Here is an 18,424-nt window from a genome sequence, read left to right as displayed (position 1 = left end):
GAGACAGTATTGTGGATTGGAAAACAACGTTGTAAAGATAGTGATTCTCCCCAAATTGATCTATAGGTTCACTGCAACCTCTACCAAAATCCCAACTGGCTTTTTGTAAAAATTGAGAAGTGGATCCTAAAATTTGTAAGGCAATGCACAGGACACAGATTAGTCAAAATATTTTTGAAAAAGAGAAAGAGAATTTACATTTTCTAACTTCACAATTTAACTACAAAACTGTAGTCACCAAGACAATGTGATTCTGGCATAAGGCCTCAAATATAGAATAATGGAACAGAAATGAGCATTCAGAAATAAACCCTTACAACTGGTTTAAAAAATATATTTTTTATTGATTTCAGAAAGGAAGGGAGAGGGAGAGAGAGATAGAAACATCAATAAGAGAGAATCATTGATCCACTGCCTCCTGCATAACTCCTTCTGGGGGAATCGAGCCCTCAACTTGGGCATGTGCCCTGACTAGGAATTGAACCCTGACCTCCTGATTCACGGGTTGACACTCAATTATTGAGCAGTATCAGCAGGGTGTCAACTGATTTTTGGTAAAGGTGCTGAAGCAATTCAATGAGGAAAGGACAGTTTTTCAATATATGGCACTGGGACATTTGGATATCCACATGCAAAAAAACATGATTTATAGCCTTACCTCACACCATTAACAAAATTTAATTTAAAATTGATCACAGACCTAAATGTAAGCACTAAAACTATAAAACTCTTAATAAAAAACATAGGAGTATATTTTTGTGACCTTAAGCTAGGCAATGATTTATTAGATACAATAGCAGAAGCAACCTAAAAAAATGATAAAATTAACTTTATCAAAATTCAACACTTTTACCCTTCAAAAGACATTTAAGTACAGTGAAAGCAGAGGCCGCAGACTAGCAGAAAATATTTGCAAATCAGGTATCTTTGAGGAACTTGTATCTAGTTATATAACTCTCCTAATTCAATAAGACAAATAACCCAATTTTAAAAACAGGCATAGGATCTGAACAGACATTTTACCAAAGAAGATAAACAAAAGTCCATTAAGCACATGAAAAGATGGTCAACATTAGTACTTATCAGGAAAATGCCAGCCCAAACCACAATGAGATGCCCCGTGGCAACCACTAGTATGGCTATAATAAATGAGACAAAGATAGGGACAAGCCAGAACCCTTACACACTGTAAAATGATGCAACCATTCTGGCAGTTTCTTAAAACATAAATTTACTATATAGTTCACCAAGTCCACACTCTTAGTTATGTACCCAAGTGAAATAAAAACACACCCACAAAGATTTGAACGTGCCCTACCCGGTTTGGCTCAGTGGATAGTGTGTGGGCCTGCGGATCAAAGGGTCCTGGGTTCGATTCTGGTCAAGGGCACATGCCTGGGCGGCGGGCTCGATCCCCAGTGTGGGACGTGCAGGAGGCAGCTGACCAATGATTCTCTCATCATTGATGTTTCTATTTCTCTCTCCCTCTCTGAAATCAATAAAAAATATATTAAAAGAAAAAGGAATATAAGTACTTCTTCATGCTGCAACATGAACTAAAACAAGTGTATGTTAAATAAAAGTAGCCAGTCACAAAAGACCACATATTGTTGCTGGGAGCCGGTCCATGCTTGCTGTTTCAAGGGACCTGGCATATATGGCATACTGTTCTTAATATGTTTGCTCACCTTCTAGGCACTATGTGTTTTAACCAAGGTCTCTGAGAAAGGTTGTTTCCCCAGGTAGGGATTTTCCCCTGAAGTTAGGGAGGGAATAAAACCTCTTAACTAAGTGCCAGGCGGGTAATTAATCACTTTAACTATGAACAATCATGCTTAAGCTACATAATCTTTACTCCCTGGAATGGAGATAAGAAATGCCCTAACCTTTGTAATAGAGATTGATAGGATTGAATCAACTGGTATAAATACAGATGTAACAAGACAGCAGGAGACAGAGAGAGAGACAGAAATTGGCACAGAACCTACACAGAATGTTCTCTAGAGACAGAAGAACTTCGCTGGAGAGAACATGGCAAAAGATCCTGGACAGAAACTGGCCTCAGAACCTAGAGAAAGAACCTAGCGAGAGAACATGGCAAAAGATCCTGGACTGAACCTGACTACAGAAATTGGCAAGAGAACCTGACTAGAACCTGGTGACTGAACCTGGCTGGAGAACCTGGACAGAACCTGGCTGGAGAACCTAGCAAGGGAACATGGCTACAGAGCCTGGCTGGAGAACCTGGAGAACCTAGCAAGAGAACATGGACACAGAACCTGGCTGGAGATCCTAACCAGAACTTGGCTGGAGATCCTGGCTAGGCTGCTGATCAACTGAACACTGTCACCGTGTCACTCCTTCTTCGCCGACTCCGTCCACACCTTTGGGGACCCCTGGACCCGCTGGGGTTGGACCCCAGCATACTGTGTCATCCTACCTAAATGAAACTTGCGGAAAGGCAAATCTATACGAGAGAGACTGGATTAGGTTGGCTGGAGATGGGAATGGGAGTGACTGCAAATGGGCACAAGGGGGTTTTTTAGGGTGAAGCAAATGCTAAAACTGGATTGTAGTAATGGTTGTGTAACTCTATAAATTTACTAAACATGACTGAATTATAACATTTAAGTTAAAATAAGCGTATCTTATGGTTTGTACATCATACCTCAAAAAAACTATTTAAAAAAACCAACCACTATCATTTGTTGAGTTTGGGTATAGTACCAAAGAATAATATCCACAACTATTTGAAAATTATCTTAAAATCCTTCCTCCTTCCAAAACTATTTGTTAGATTTTCTTCATAGACCTAATCCAAAATATACTGAAAATAAGTATTAGTTGTCTTCTATTCAGTTAGATATTAAAGACTTTGCAAAAATCTATTAAACAGTGCTTCCTCTTTTCAAACACACACACACACACACACACACACACACACACACACTGATTTTAAAGAGAGGGAGAGGAAGAAAGAGAAACTATGATGTGAGAGAACATGGGATCAAAACTGCAACCTGGGTATGTACCCTGATCAAGAACTGAACCAGACACCTTTTAATGCATAGGTCTATGCTTAACCAACCGAGCCACACAATATTGGTTAGGGCTCATTAATTTTAAAAAATCCTATCTAATAAAGAGGTAATATGCAAATTGACCATCACTCCAACACACAAAGATGGCCACCCCCATGTAGTCAACGGTGGCCACCACAAGATGACTGGCAGGGGAGGGCAGTTGAGAGGAACCAGGCCTGCAAGGGAGGGCAGTTAGGGGCAATAAGGCTGGCAGGGGAGGCACTTAGGGGCAATTGGGCAGGCAGGGGAGGGCAGTTAGGGGCGACCAGACTGGCAGGGGGGACAGTTAGGGGCAATCGGGTGAGTAGGGGAGCAGTTAGGCATCGATTAGGCTGGCAGGCAGAAGCGGTTAGGGGAAATCAGGCAGGCAGGTGAGTGGTTGGGAGCCAGCAGTACTGGATTGTGAGAGGGATCTCAGATTGGAGAGGGTGCAGGCTGGGCTGCGGGACACCACGCCCGCCTCCTCCGTGCATGAATTTTGTGTACTGGGCCTCTAGTGTGTGTGTGTGTGTGTGTGTGTGTGTGTGTGTGTGTGTGTGTGTGTGTATATATATATATATATATAATCATTTTTCATGAAAATGTTATGTTAACTTGTAGTGGGTTTATTTTTTTATGAATTAAATGTTTAAAATTTTCTTTCTGAAAAAGTCATTTTAATTAACATAGTTTTTTATTTACTTTCTATTTTAAAAATTGGTTTTTAGAGAGAAAGAGAGAAGGGGAGAGAGAAACATCAATGATGAGAGAGAATCATTGATCAGCTACCTCCTGCACATCCCCAAATGAGGATCAAGCCTGAAACCTGGGCATGTGCCCTGACCAGGAAATTGAACCAGCAACCTCTTAGTGCATGGGAAGACACTCAACCAAGCCACACTGGCCAGGGCTGAAACCAAAACTTTCAAGAACCACTTTGTTATAACCAAGTGTTTTTAGCCTCTAACCTGGAATGTTCCAGAAGCACCTTTACCAGTTATTTGTTCTAACTGTCCTCTTTCTACTGCTCTCTGCAGAGCATTCTTCAACAGCTGAGGCCTGCAGAGAAAACAAAAAATAATGATAAATATATAGATGAAGGAAAGATTTGAAAAATTGATCCAGGGTTATTCCTTGAACTAAAGTTCTGATTTCTATTACATGTAGTACCTTGTTAAAATGGACAATAAAGTAATAAATTGGCACCCTTAGCAAGTGGCATTCTTTTTCTTCCAGCAAGTATGCTAAGTCATTACCTGTACATACAGACCAGTTTCCAAATCTCAGGGCATTCCAAAAACCTATCATTTATTATCCGATCATAACAGCAATCACATTGTGTAATCAAGCAAAGAACGGGTATCTTTAAAGTTCTATCCAACTCTGGAATTCTCTGGGGCAAATTCCTAACTGGTTTTAAAAATGTATATATATATACATTAACAAAAAATAACTGAGTCCTTTTTTACAAACCAGTATCTAAACATCAGCTTAATAAAATACAAGTCCCTGAGAAACAAAATAGGTTGTTTTTAACATAGTGTATCTCTGTCCTAAGAGACTTGTCATTAAAAAACAAACAAACGTTGTCAAAACCAAATGGCAGGCAAGAAGAAATTGAGTGTCATTAAAAACATAAGAAAAATAACAGAAGAACAAAGTGTTGAAGCAAGAACTGTTCTGTCAAGGGGCAGAAGCCTGAATGGCAGCTGGGGAACCTCAGGTGCAGGGAGAAAACAAGTTGACTTAGGACCTAAAGGGTATGTGGTATGGAACAAGATAGAGTCAAATGGAACACTTTACATCTGGGCCAACAACAGGAAGAAAGGCTTAATCACAATACAAAGGTTTGGTGACATGTTTTGCCACACCTCTCAAGAATTACTAGAACAGTCCCCAAATGAACAGAGTATCAAGCAACTTATTTGAAACTGGTTAGCTGCTCGTTAGACAGAAAAGATCAGTGGTGCAAAATAATGAGGGCCCCACTATTATTATTTGAGGTGCATCACTGAGCTTTGATCATTTTCTTTGGAGAAGAAACTTTGAATCTTTTTAAAATTATTATTTTATTTTTGTTTTTTGTTAATTCTCACCCGAGGACACTTTTCCATTGATTTTTAGAGAGTGGGAGGGAGGGGAAGAGACAAAGAGAGAAACGAAGTGAGAGAGAAACATTGATTTGATTGCCTCCCCTATGTGGCTGCTGGGGGTCAGCCTGCAACTGAGGTACGTGCCCTTGACTGGATTCGAACCTGGGACCCTTCAGTCCACAGGCTGAAGCTCTATCCACTGAGCAAAACTGGTTAAGGCTGAATCTTCTGTTAAAAAGTGTTTTTATTGATTTTTAGAGAGGGAAAGTGAGAGACAGAAATAGCAATGAGAGAGAAACATCAACATCAATTGCCCACCTCTTGCATGCCCCGCCCCCCCCCCCCCCCCCCACTAGGGATCGAGCCTAAAACCCCAGCATGTGCCCTGAAAGGGAATTGACCTGGTGACCTCTCGGTGCATGGGTTGACGCTCAACCACTGAGCAACACTGGCTGGGCAATTTTGAATTTTTATAATCACTAAGTATTACAAGCTGAGTTGCAATAGTCATTAATGGCATCATCCATATGCTTGGGGAAGAAGAGTAGAAGGGATCCCCCATGTTCTAACAGGATGCTATAGAGTAGGAACTATACCATCAAATCTTATACACCCCCTGACACTTCAAATGAAAAAACTCCCAATAAAAACAACTCCCAATGAAAAAATTTCTAAGCCAGTGTGGTTCCATTCAGGAGAAATATGATTTATGCTAAGACCCAAAACATACACACTCTCTTAAGTCGTTCATTCCACAAACATTTACTAGGTACTTAGTATGGTTATGCAAGAATAAACACATAGATCTGGTCATTAAACTCAAGGAAGTTAGAAGATAATGAATACATAATTATGGTAGAGAATGATAACAGTTAGGGTAAAAGTATGGGCAAAGAGCTTTGGGAACATAACTGAGGGAATAATTTAACTGTGAAAATTTTTCTTTTACTTGCTTTATAAGTTAGATTGCTTAAAGGCTGATTTCTAATGGGGGCAATCACAGCTTAAGTAAAAACTGAAACCCTGACTCTTTTATTAAATTAAATAACTGGTCTGAAAAGAATCTTCCTAACCTGGGTTCAAATGCTCCAGGAATGAGTATCAGTTACATTAGTTCCCTTCAGCACAAATTATGTTAGCATATACCTTGTCCTAGGCAAGAATCCCATCATTCACTCAGAGTTCTATCATTCCTATCTTCAGATAAAACTTATTTACCAACTGCTTTAATGATTCTCAGATTGGCTCTCTCTCAAATCACGGCCATAACCTTAACACAAGCCACCATGCCCTCCTTTCTGGGCACTGTGCTGCTGTTTTCACACTGCACTCCACTCTAAGGTCAAAATGCCTACGAAGGTATTTGTTTATTTTTGTTACTCCTCACCCAAGAATATTTTTTTCATAGATTTTTATTTTATTATTTATTTAAAAAAATCGTTACCTGAGGATATTTTTCCATTGATTTTTAGAGAGAGTAGAAGAGGGAAAGACAGAGAAATATCGATGTGAGAGAAACACATCCATTGGTTGCCTCCTGCATGAGCCCTGGCAGGGGAGAAGCCTGCAACCGAGGTACATGCCCTTGGCCGGAATGGAACCCAGGACCCTGCAGTCCGATGCTCTAACCACTGAACAACTGGCTAGGGCAAGATATATCTTTATTAATGTTACTCAACAAAACAGGTGTCAGGTGTAAATGCTTCAATCCAGCTCCAAAGCCTTTGGTGATATGGTTCCCACCCCTTGTTAAGCTAGATCCAGTCAGACCCAGGCTTCTTTCAGTTCCCCAAAAAGAATGCCAACCCCTGCCTCTGACATTTTCTGATGAAGCTCCCTTCCCATCCTTTTCTCCTTTGTCATCCCACTTAATTCTACACATTCGTCTAGACCAGTGGTTCTCAACCTTCCTAATGCCATGACCCTTTAATACAGTTCCTCATGTTGTGGTGACCCCCAACCATAAAATTATTTTCGTTGCTACTTCATAACTGTAATTTTGCTACTGTTATGAATCGTCATGTAAATATCTGATATGCAAGATGTATTTTCATTGTTACAAATTGAATATAATTAAAGCATAGTGCTTAATCACAAAAACAATATGTAATTATATATGTGTTTTCCGATGGTCTTAGGCGACCCCTGTGAAAGGGTCGTTCGACCCCCAGAGGGGTCGCAACCCATAGGTTGAGAACCGTTGGTCTAGACCAGGGGTCCTCAAACTTTTTAAACAGGGGGCCAGTTCACTGTCCCTCAGACCATTGGAGGGCCGGACTATAGTTTAAAAAAAAAACTATAAACAAATTCCTATGCACACTGCACATATCTTATTTTGAAGTAAAAAAACAAAACGGGAACAAATACAATATTTGTATTTGCATGTGGCCCGCGGGCCGTAGTTTGAGGACCCCTGGTCTAGACATAATCAATGCCCATGTTTTTAACTTACTACTAACTCCTAGGCACAGCTCTTTTCTGAAAAATTCTCTAATGTATAACACACCATTTTGCATGTACTATGGTGCCAAGTGCTGTTCTAAATAAATAACTCAACAACCCCAAGAAACAGGTACTATTATTTCCCATACTTTCCTGAAGGGGAAATTAAGTGACATAGAAAACTCAAGTAATTTCTCCAAAGTCACATAACAAGGCAGTGGAAGAACCAGGTTACAAAATCAGAGACAGAAGGTAGAATGGTGGTACCATGGTCTGGAGGAAAAGAAAATGAGCAGTTCTTGCTTAATAGGTACCAAGCTGCAATTTTACAAGATAAAAAGAATTCTACAGATGGATAGTGCTGTTGGTAGCACATTATGAATACACTAGAGGCCCAGTGCACAAATTCGTGCACCAGTGGGGTCCCTTAGCCTGGCCTGTGGGATGGGGCCGAAACCGGCTCTCCGACATCTCTGAAGGGGTCCCAGATTGCAAGAGGGCACAGGCCAGGCAGAGGGACCCCACTGGTGCATGATCGGGGGAGGAACATGGGTGGTTGGTCAGCTGGGAGGGCTCCAGGGCATGTCCAGCCCAGTCACCATTGTCTCACTCAGTCACGATCTCAGTCACGATCGGCCCGACCCCAGCAGCAAGCTAGCCTACCAGTCAACTTACCTACCCCCTGTGGTCAGTGCATGTCATAGCAAGCAGTTGAATGGCCTTTGCATATCATTAGCATATTACGCTTTGATTGGTTGAACGACAATCAGACACTTAGCGTATTAGATTACATAGGATTTAATACCATTAAAAACTGTACATTTAAAAATGGTTAAGATGGGCTGGCCGGCATGGCTCAGTGGTTGAGATTGGACCTATGAACTAGGTCACCCTTGGATTCCCAGTCAGGGCACATGCACGGGTTTCGGGCTAGATCCCCAATTGTAGGGTGTGCAGGAGGCAGCTTATCAATGATTCTCGCTCATCACTGATGTTTCTATCTCCCTCCCTCTCCCTTCCTCTCTGAAATCAATAAAAAAAAATTTTTTTTTTTTTATTTACCATGGTTAAGATGGTAAATTTTATATTTGTGTATTTTACCACAATAAAAAAAAACTAGAAAAAATAATTTAAAAATGAGTAGATGAGAGGACATTAAGAGTTTAATGCTGCCCTAGCCAGTATGACTCAGTGGGTAGAGCTTCAGCCTGGGACTGAAGGGTCCTGGTTTTGATTCCGATCAAGGGCACATGCCCGGGTTTCAGGTTCGGTCCTCAGTGTGCGCGGCATGCAGGAGGCAGCTGATCAATGATTCTCGCTCATCACTGATGTTTCTATCTCTCCCTTCCTCTCTGAAATCAATTTTTTAAAAAAGTTACTCTATGAGTGTCTTATAAAAGTTAACATGCAGTTTGGGTTTCCAAAAAAAACAAACAAACTACATATGGAGATATGAAAAAGAACACATAATGAGACAAAAAATTAAATCCACAAAAAAAGTTTTATTCCTAGCTAACAATAATCCTTTGAATATTTAATCTTTCTCCTTTCTCATGAAAAGGGGCTAAGGGAATAACAAATATCTATGCTTTAAAATCCAGGCCAACAGGTCATACCTGATATCCACTCTAAGTTTAGGGTAATACTGAGACACATATTTTCTGATGAGACTGTAGGAAGCTTCTTTAGGTTCACAAAGGCGAGTAAAGGCCAGTGGGAGGATATCCTCCAATTTTACTTGTGGTTCTGGATCCACTGCAGAGCTCCTGTTCTGAAATATAATATCAAAAATTACCATTACAGAATGTAGAGCTTTTGATACAAATGCTTCTATATTCAACTCAAAGGCTTTTTCTAAGTTGGCTGCCAAATCAACCAACCAATTCAAAATTATCATTCTTTTCACATTCAAAGAAATCATATCACAGTGCTGTAATTTTACTTGTGTGGCAATGTAAGATTCAAATTTTAGATTAAGCGAGTTAAAAATACATATAAAAATAAAAACCGGGCCTGGCCTGTGTTGCTCAGTGGTTGAGGATTGGCCTATGAACCAGGTGGTCATGGTTTGATTCCCTGGTTTGACTCCCTGTCGGGGCACACAGCCTAGGTTGTGGGCTTGATCCCCAGTAGGGGGCCTGCAGGAGGCAGATGATCAATGATTCTCTCTCAACATTAATGTTTCTCTCTCTGTCTCTCTCTCTCCCCCTTTCTCTCTGAAATCAATAAAAATATATTAAAAATAAATTTTAAAAAAAGAATTCCAAGGCCTTAATTCATTAACAATGAAAAAGTATCATGGAGCACCAAAAAGCACTGCACAGTTCATTTTGAAAGTGCTTGCCAGTTTTATGAAAAAAGTACAAAAATTTTCAGAGTTGTGAAAATAAAGATATAGAGGAATATTCATTATTTCAACTAACATAGAGGAAATACTGGATAGCCACCCCCCCCAACTCAGTTATTTTTTTAATATATTTTATTGATTTTTTTACAGAGAGGAAGGGAGAGGGATATAGAGTTAGAAACGTCGATTCGAGAGAAACATCGATCAGCTGCCTCCTGCACACCCCCCACTGGGGATGTGCCTGCAACCAAGGTACATGCCCTTGACCGGAATACAACCCGGGACCCTTCAGTCCACAGGCTGATGCTCCATCCACTGAGCCAAACCAGCCAGGGCATGGATAGTTATTTCACTTTATTACTGAATACTTTCCATAAATGAAATTATGTATCTTGGAGAGGAGGAAAGAGAAGAAAAACTGGCTCTGACAATAGTTTTGGGATATAATAATGAGTAGAAATATGCTTGTTTGCCTCTTGTAGTTTATTTTTTAGGGTGTGTTTTTTTTGGGGGTGTTTTTGTGTGTGTCTCTTATAGTTTATATTTCACAAAAAGCAGGATAATTTCATACAGCTTCCCATAACTTAACAGGGCAGTTGAGTCCACAGACTCTGGGGTTGGAGTGCTTGGATTTGCACACTGTCTATTCTGTTCACTAGGTGGGCAAGAGTGAGTAAATTACTTGTAACCTTTCTAGGACTTAATAAAAAGGCAAAAGTGGTACAGGGCACGGCACAAAGTTGCTATTTTGAGTAGTAGTAACAGTATCCCGTGTACAATCAAACTATAGTATAGTCTTCTTACCTTTCTGTTTCTGGATTTTTGAGGGGTTTTTCTTGATTTCTGGACCACAACAAAACTCCCAGAAGCACCCTTCCCTTTTACCTAAAGTAAATTAAATTTAATTGTAATAACCAACATTTTTATTTTAAATTATTCTAGTATTCACATTTATAACTTTATATCGGATTAATAAGCAAATTACAGGAAACAGTAATACAAGAACTAATGTAAAATGCTGTTCAACTTGTCAGAGAGAAGCAAACAAACAATGGATTAGTCAAAAGATAGGACTGAATCCTATTTATGGTACTATCTAGCTATTTAATATTGAACAACCCTGTAAACCCTCAGCTTTTGTTTCCTCATCTACAAATTTGGGGAAGAATGCTATTGTGATACCAGATTGTCTATTATAAACTCCCCCGGTCCAAAAAAAAAAAAAAAAAAGTCCCATGGAAAGAAGGGACAATCTGCTGGGGAAAATGAAAAATCTTGTCTTGAAAGGGCGATAGCTACTTGGCAAAAATTTACAGCCTACTTCATCTCAGGCCATAATGCCTCCCAGTTTGCCCATTATAGATTTTTCCTATATATGGGAAAGGTTATGTAAGTCATACCACATATTTCCTTTCCATAGTTTACAAAGCACTTTCATAGAACTTTAAAGTTGATTTACATTACCCTGAGTCCTCCACACTTTAGCTTTACCCACACTACTATGAACATAGCAATCTAGCTGAAATGTTTCCAGCTTATAAACATCAAGCAGAGGGTCAGGCTACGAGGCAAGAATAAGTTACAAACCATTATTTTCATAAAGAAAAACACAAAGCCAGCTCAACTGTGCTAACATACACTGTGATATAGGACAGGTCTTTGGTTCTGATTATATTGGTTAGATAATATCTTTTAATTGATGATTATTTTAAAGACCCATTTACATATCAGTTTGACATTTTGAGAAAGCTAGAATGTAAGCTCCGCACAGCAGAAATCTGTTTTCTTCCCTGATGGGTCCCACAAGCACCTGGCACACAGGAGACACCTATATATTCTGGTGGAATTAAGTACTGGTTGAAAGTTCCCGAAGAGTTTAAATGCCGGAGTGGCACAGAAGTCTGTATTAATCAATCTAGGCAGAAAGATAAAAAGGCAAGAGGACTCTGGGAATGCAGTGACCTGGGTCCTTAGAGAACCACCTTCGCCACTCCCATGGGACCTCGGTAGTTATTTCATCCCCCTGAAGAAGGTGTAAAGTCCATTCTCGCTTTATATTTGCATGATTCTAATGTTTTGATGTACTATGCAAATTATCACAGAGATTTATGCTTGAAATCAATATTAGTTTAGCAAGGCTTTAAAACTAACAAATCCAAGACAAAAGCAATTATCATTTTGCTGCAGTAATAAAAGGATTCTTTAACCTTGCTTCTCATCTACAGCACAAAGCCTCCAAAGAAAATCCAATTAAATGTACAAGCAGCTAGAAAATAATTACACTATCCTACTGCTTCTGCTCTCTAGACTAGTTAACTGGCAGTGATTTGGAAACCTAGTCTCAGATAGTAAAACTAGGTTAAGCTTAAGCATTTCATCAAGTTAACTTATTCTTAACAAAAAAGTTATAAAAAGCCTAAATGTTACTAAATATGGACTTATATGTTGGAATGATCTTATTACCAACAACTGTGTAATACCTGTTTGATGACACCTCTATTTAATTCTCTTTTCAGTGCTTGTTTAAGGAGGTAGCCCCTTCTCTCCAACTCCAGAGAAGGGTACTTATGGATGATATATTTTCGAATAGCAACAACTGATGCACCACTCTTCTGGAAGCATGCCTAGAAAACGATTTACCAAACCATACACATTACTTTCAACTCACTGCTTTTCTTTAAACAGAGCGGCTTACACAGGTTTTCAAAATAAATTATTTTGGAAGTGAACTTAATAATGGATGAAAAAAATGGCAGGAACGAATGAACAGTATCTCAGGTACGTTCAGTTCATCACGGCTGTGGAGAAATGAAGAATTAAAATATTTCTGCAACAATATTTTAAAATTAAATTGTTCAAAATACCAGAGAAGATACAACACGTGAACAATATTTTGTGTTAATGAAGAACCTCATTCCATTTTAATTCTATTTTATATTTAGAATACAATCGTTAGCATTAAAACAAGGAAAGCAGAACACTGGATCACAGATCTCACCTATTTTATGGAATAAGTTTTGGTACACCAGACCAGTATTTCTCTGCAGGCTTTGTGTGAGTGTCGGCAGAGAACCTAAGTGAAGATAATCTGAATAAATGGCATAAAACTGGATTTATAGGTGGCAAAGCTTAAGGGGCATTTTAGATAACAACAGGGCATTAAATTGCAATTTAACGTGCCCTCTTCCATTTCCATTCTATTTATCTATATTTCATTTGACTAATGCCCATGGAAGACTTAAGCAGGTCATTGTGTTACTTAAGGCAGCAAATATTTTCAAATGCTTTACATTTTGAAGCACACTTAAATAGCGCCTGTTATTTCTCTCATGGGCTAGTCTAACAATTTTGTGTTGCCATTGTCTATAAACTAAATGTAGTGCATACTCATTCTCACTGGGTAAAGACTTGGTTGAGTGTTACCTTACACACTTTGACAATAAAGAAAAACAACTCAGACAAGAAAAGATTGTGCAACACAAAAGAAATTCTGTTAATATGAGTCCACTTACTTCAAGTTAATGTCTCTGACCTATTACAACCTATTATTGACTCCTGATCTTATTAAAAAACAAAGGAAAGAAAATAGGCCAAAAAAGAACTCTTTAATGTTAAAACAATCCCTTGCTTCTCCAGACTGACAATGAGATGGAAGTAAACATCAGGAATCTTGTTTGATCCAGAAAATATTACCAGTGGTCTAAAACCATGATTTATTACACTGCATGGAATATGCATACTCATATTCAAACTATTCTTTAGATCTAATTATATTGTTATAATATTTTAAAATTTCAGACCCTTCTGTGTCCTCACTGTAATTCTATTCTACTCCTCCAATCCTAGGCTGAGAGGTCTTGAAGGGAAATCCTTGAAGAAAGGCAACATAAAGAAAAGAGATCTCTATAATGAAGCTATCTAAAATAAGAAAGATTTCTTACTGAGTTGAGAGCACTCTTGAAAGAGTGCAGGGAGAAGTCTGAAAACAAAGCCTTTTCCAGTTTGTGTCAGTGCAGTCTTCTCAAATTCTGAGAATGACCTCCAGGTTGCTCTTTCCTATAAACACCACCCTCAGTTAAATTGATCTCTCTCTCTGCCCCCATTTCTAGCTCAGCTCTAAGGACAAGGTACCTAAAATGAAGACGTTTATGGCTCATATAAAACAAAGCAAAATTAACTAGAAAAGTTTACACAAAAAATAGCAAGATCAGGTTAAAAGATAACCTTAAAAATTAAAATAAGGTCCTAGCTGGTTTAGCTCAGTGGATAGAGCGTCGGACTGCGGACTGGAGGGTTCCAGGTTCGATTCCAGTCAAGGGCACATGCCTGGGTTGCAGGCTCGATCCCCAGTTGGGGGCGTGCAAAAGGCAGCCAATCAATGATTCTCTCTCATCATTGATGTTTCTATCTCTCTCCCTCTCCCTTCCTCTCTAAAATAAATAAATAAATTAATTAAAATAAGGCCCACTGGCGTGGCTCAGTGGTTGAGCATCGACCTAGGAACCAAGAGGTCACGGTTCGATTCTTGGTCAGGGCACATGCCCGGGTTGCAGGCTCGATCCCCAGTGTGGGGCGTGCAGAAGGCAGCGATCAATGATTCTCTCTCATCACTGATGTTTCTTTCTATCTCCCTCTCCCTTCCTCTCTCTCTGAAATCAAGAATAAAAAAATATCTATTTTTTTTCTTTTTCTTTTTCTATATATTGATTTTTTACAGAGAGGAAGGGAGAGGGATAGTCAGAAACATCGATGGGAGAGAAACATCGATGGGAGAGAAACATCGATCAGCTGCCTCCTGCACCCCCCCCACTGGGGATGTGCCCGCAACCAAGGCACATGCCCTTGACTGGACTCGAACCTGGGACCCCTCAGTCAGCAGGCCGACGCTCCATCCACTGAGCCAAACCGGTCAGGGCAAGAAAAATATATTTTTAAAAATTTAAAATAAAACCGTATCTGATGATCACATAAGCTAATTAAAGTCAATGGATTACAGCATTTTGCAAGTATTTTGGAATGGCTAGGTGATGAGGCATAGTAGTAAGAGAATTTCTTATAACTCAGGTTTGAAAGATAACCACTAAATATTAGACACTCATCTTTGAAAATGGAATTAAGGATAGACGGTATATTTTTTTAAGATCAAAGTTCTCAACATTATTCAGTTACCCTGAACCACCATTAGATTTCATAAGGGCAAGGGCCCTGTTTTGTCCTGTTCTATACTATATCATTTGTAGAGTTGCCTGACACAGAGAAGTTAGCCCTTAAATATTTGTTGAATGAATTAACACGTTAAGCCTTCAAATAAAACAATACTCAACCAGTAAACGAAAAGAAAAATCTAAAGATATTTAAAATAACTTGCTATGGGAAATCTGAATTTAAAAAAAATAAACAAGTGCTCATCAAATATAATTACATTATAAGAAACAAACTTCAAAATGGTTTACTTCTATTCTCTTTTAGGAAGCAGAGCAACATTTCTGATGTCTGGATGGACAGGAGTATACCATTTCCAAATAAGCAAAAGAAGAACAGAATAAACCTACAATAAATTTCTGGAAGTAAAAACTTGCCTTAATGGCCTCAGTTAGGATCGCATCCATCTTAGGACGTGGGGAGGAGGCCATCGGTGTTTGTCTCTGGGCCCTGGCGAGCTGACTGGCAGAAAGAGTAGCCCAAGAAGGTATTGTTTTTTTCACTTTCTTCTCCTTTTCTTTAGACTGATCTTTCTCTCTTTAAAATAAAGAATTGTTATTGTGCAAAATAAACTTTCCAGAAAGGGGCATAAAGTCAGAAAGAGAAAAAGAAGGGGGAAGGATAAAAATTAATGCTTTATTTTACTTCCACACTAAGGTGACAGGTATTTTAACAAAATTTTACTAAATAAAACATTAAAAAAAAAAAATAGGGTGCTGCCCTGGCTGGTGTTGCGAAGTGGTGCTGCTCTCCTTTCCACGTCCTCTAAAAATCAATGGGAAAATATCCTTGGGTGAGGATTAACAACAAAAATTTCTAGATTTTATGTATACCCATGTAACTGGGATAAAGGATTCCCTGAGGATTACATCTAAAAGGTATAGTTATTACTAAATTATCTTTTTTTTTTTTAACTGATTTTAGACAGGAAGGGAGAGACAAACAACCTGAGAACAAAACATTGTTCAGCTGCCTCCTACACGTTTCCTACTGGGGATCAAGCCTGCAACCTGGGCCTTATTTTGATTTATTTATTTATTTATTTTAGAGAGGAAGGGAGAGGGAGAGAGATAGAACCCAGAATAAAACCAGCAAACTTTTGGGGCACGTGATGACACCAATCCAACTGATTTTGTTGTTGTTGTTAAACCTCACCCAAGGATATTTTTTTGCCATTGATTTTTTGGGAAGAAGGGAATAGGGGAGAGAGGAAGGGAGAGAAACATTGATATGACAGAGACACATCAATTGGTTTCCTCCCACACACACCCCAACCGGGCCAGGGATAGAACCTGCACCTACCAGGAATTAAACCTGTAACCCTTTGGTGCGAAGGCCGATACCTCTAACCAATGAGGACATAGGCCAGGGCAAGGTGAGATTTTTATAATAATGTTTCATTTGAAACTATGTCAATGCTTAAAATATCAGACACTCCCACAATGAATTATAAGCACAAAAACACATTCCAAAGCCAAAAGGAATGAATTTTGGATTATCTAAACCAGGGGTCCTCAAACTACGGCCCGCGGGCCACATGCAAATACAAATATTGTATTTGTTCCCATTTTGTTTTTTTACTTCAAAATAAGATACGTGCAGTGTGCACAGGAATTTGTTCATAATTTTTTTTTAAACTATAGTCCGGCCCTCCAACAGTCTGAGGGACAGTGAACTGGCCCCCCGTTTAAAAAGTTTGAGGACCCCTGATCTAAACCATTGTTTTGACAACCATTACATATTCTAATAGGCCATACATCTACATAATAAACCTATTTCAAACGGTAATTCTAAAACATAAAAAAAAGCAAGTATCTAGCATAAACCAATGTTATGACACTTTAAAACAATTTTGTCTACAGATCGGCCAGTGTGGCTCAGTGGTTGAGCATCAATCAACCCATGAACCAGGAGGTCGTGGTTCTATTCCCAGTCAGGGTACATCCCAGGTTGCAGGCTCAATCCCCAGTAGGGAGCATGCAGGAGACAGTCGATCGATGATTCTCTCTCATTACTGATGTTTCTATCCCCCTCTCTCTCCCCTTTCCTCTCTCTGAAATCAATAAAAACATATTTAAAAACAAACCCAAACAATCTTGTCTACAGTCCTTTTACATACTTTAATTACATATAGCAACAAGGCGTAACTCCTTACTCCTTTTTGGTTTCCTCAGAGGACTTGTTTTCTTCCTTCTCTGCATTCTCAGGTTCCCCCTTTGGCTGCTCTGTCTCACTAGATGTAGCAGGTGGAGTTTCATTCTCTTGTTCTTCTACAGTGGAGACAGATTCCTCTGAACTTATGTCTGGTTCTAAAAATCAGGTGAGCAGAATTGCACCAAGTAGACATAATAGAGCTTGTGAGTCAATAAAAGGGTAAAGGTTTATCTTATTAAACATGTAAGACAAATGTCCCAATTAACCAATAGATTCTAAAATGAACAAGTGACTTAAGAGTAGTTTTCTTTCCCTATTGATGTCATTCAAGTTGACTATGCAAGGTGTTTATCCAGACAATTGTGCGAGAAGTGGATACAGACCAGGAAATTACATAAAAGAGAAACTTATTTTACCTCAAATAAAATATCTACAATATTAATGATGAGACCCAGAATTAAAAGATTAGCCATTTCATAACTTAACAGATAATGTCTAGTAAAGGAATAAGTAACAGAAAATTAACATGTATTTTCTTTCTCTTTTTAAAAATATACTGATTATAGAGAGGGATAGATAAAAACATCAATGATAAGAGAGAATTATTGATCAGCTGATTCCTGCTAGTCCCCCACTGGGGATTAAGCCCCCAACTGGGGCATGTGCTCTGAACGGGCATTGAACTGTGACTTCCTGGTTCACAGGTTGATGCTCAACTACTGAGCCATGCTGGCTGGGCCATTTTCTTCTTCTTCTTTTTTTAAAACATGTTTTTAGAGAGGAAGGAAGAGGGAGAGACAGAAACATTGATAAAAGAGAATCATTGATCAGCCAACCACCTTCTGCACGCCCCACACTGGGGATTGAGCCTGCAACCCAGGCATGTGCCCTGACCAGGAATCAAACCATGACCTCCCGGTTCATAGGCTGACGCTCACCCACTGAGCCATGACTTAATGCATGTTAGGGCTACTTTTAACATGTGCTTTCCAAGTAAAATGACTGAGTCGAGAGTAGAAGCCTGAGCGGGAAGGCTGAGGTCTGCAGCTGTGTGTGTCTTCTGTTAGCATGTCTCTGAGGAACTACTATAAAACAGAGCCCCAAGAAATGGCTAACAGGGGCTT

The 18,424-nt window shown here is 39.2% G+C and overlaps 1 protein-coding gene across 15 annotated transcripts in view; it reads right to left on the bottom strand.

The window, feature by feature from the left end:
* HP1BP3 (heterochromatin protein 1 binding protein 3) overlaps positions 1-18,424 on the bottom strand; it is a 39,877-nt gene that overhangs the window by 9,297 nt on the left and 12,156 nt on the right. For 12 of the 15 annotated variants that reach the window (XR_013995704.1, XR_013995705.1, XR_013995706.1 and 9 more), the window contains 6 exons: positions 17,302-17,455; positions 15,524-15,683; positions 12,425-12,568; positions 10,749-10,829; positions 9,214-9,368; positions 4,031-4,121 (listed from right to left, as the gene is read on the bottom strand). Coding sequence is in view for 12 of the 15 variants with exons in the window: in XM_081086937.1 (XP_080943063.1) it covers positions 4,031-4,121; positions 9,214-9,368; positions 10,749-10,829; positions 12,425-12,568; positions 15,524-15,683; positions 17,302-17,455 (785 nt within the window). In the remaining 3 variants the exon portion in view is untranslated. The remainder of the gene's footprint in view (positions 1-4,030; positions 4,122-9,213; positions 9,369-10,748; positions 10,830-12,424; positions 12,569-15,523; positions 15,684-17,301; positions 17,456-18,424) is intronic. The other 3 variants (XM_081086930.1, XM_081086932.1, XM_081086931.1) reach the window with 1 other exon arrangement.

Source organism: Myotis nattereri, assembly GCF_964212035.1.
Source record: "Myotis nattereri genome assembly, chromosome: 3".
Taxonomy (NCBI): Eukaryota; Metazoa; Chordata; class Mammalia; order Chiroptera; family Vespertilionidae; genus Myotis; species Myotis nattereri.
This window is presented reverse-complemented; position numbering and strand designations above follow the sequence as displayed.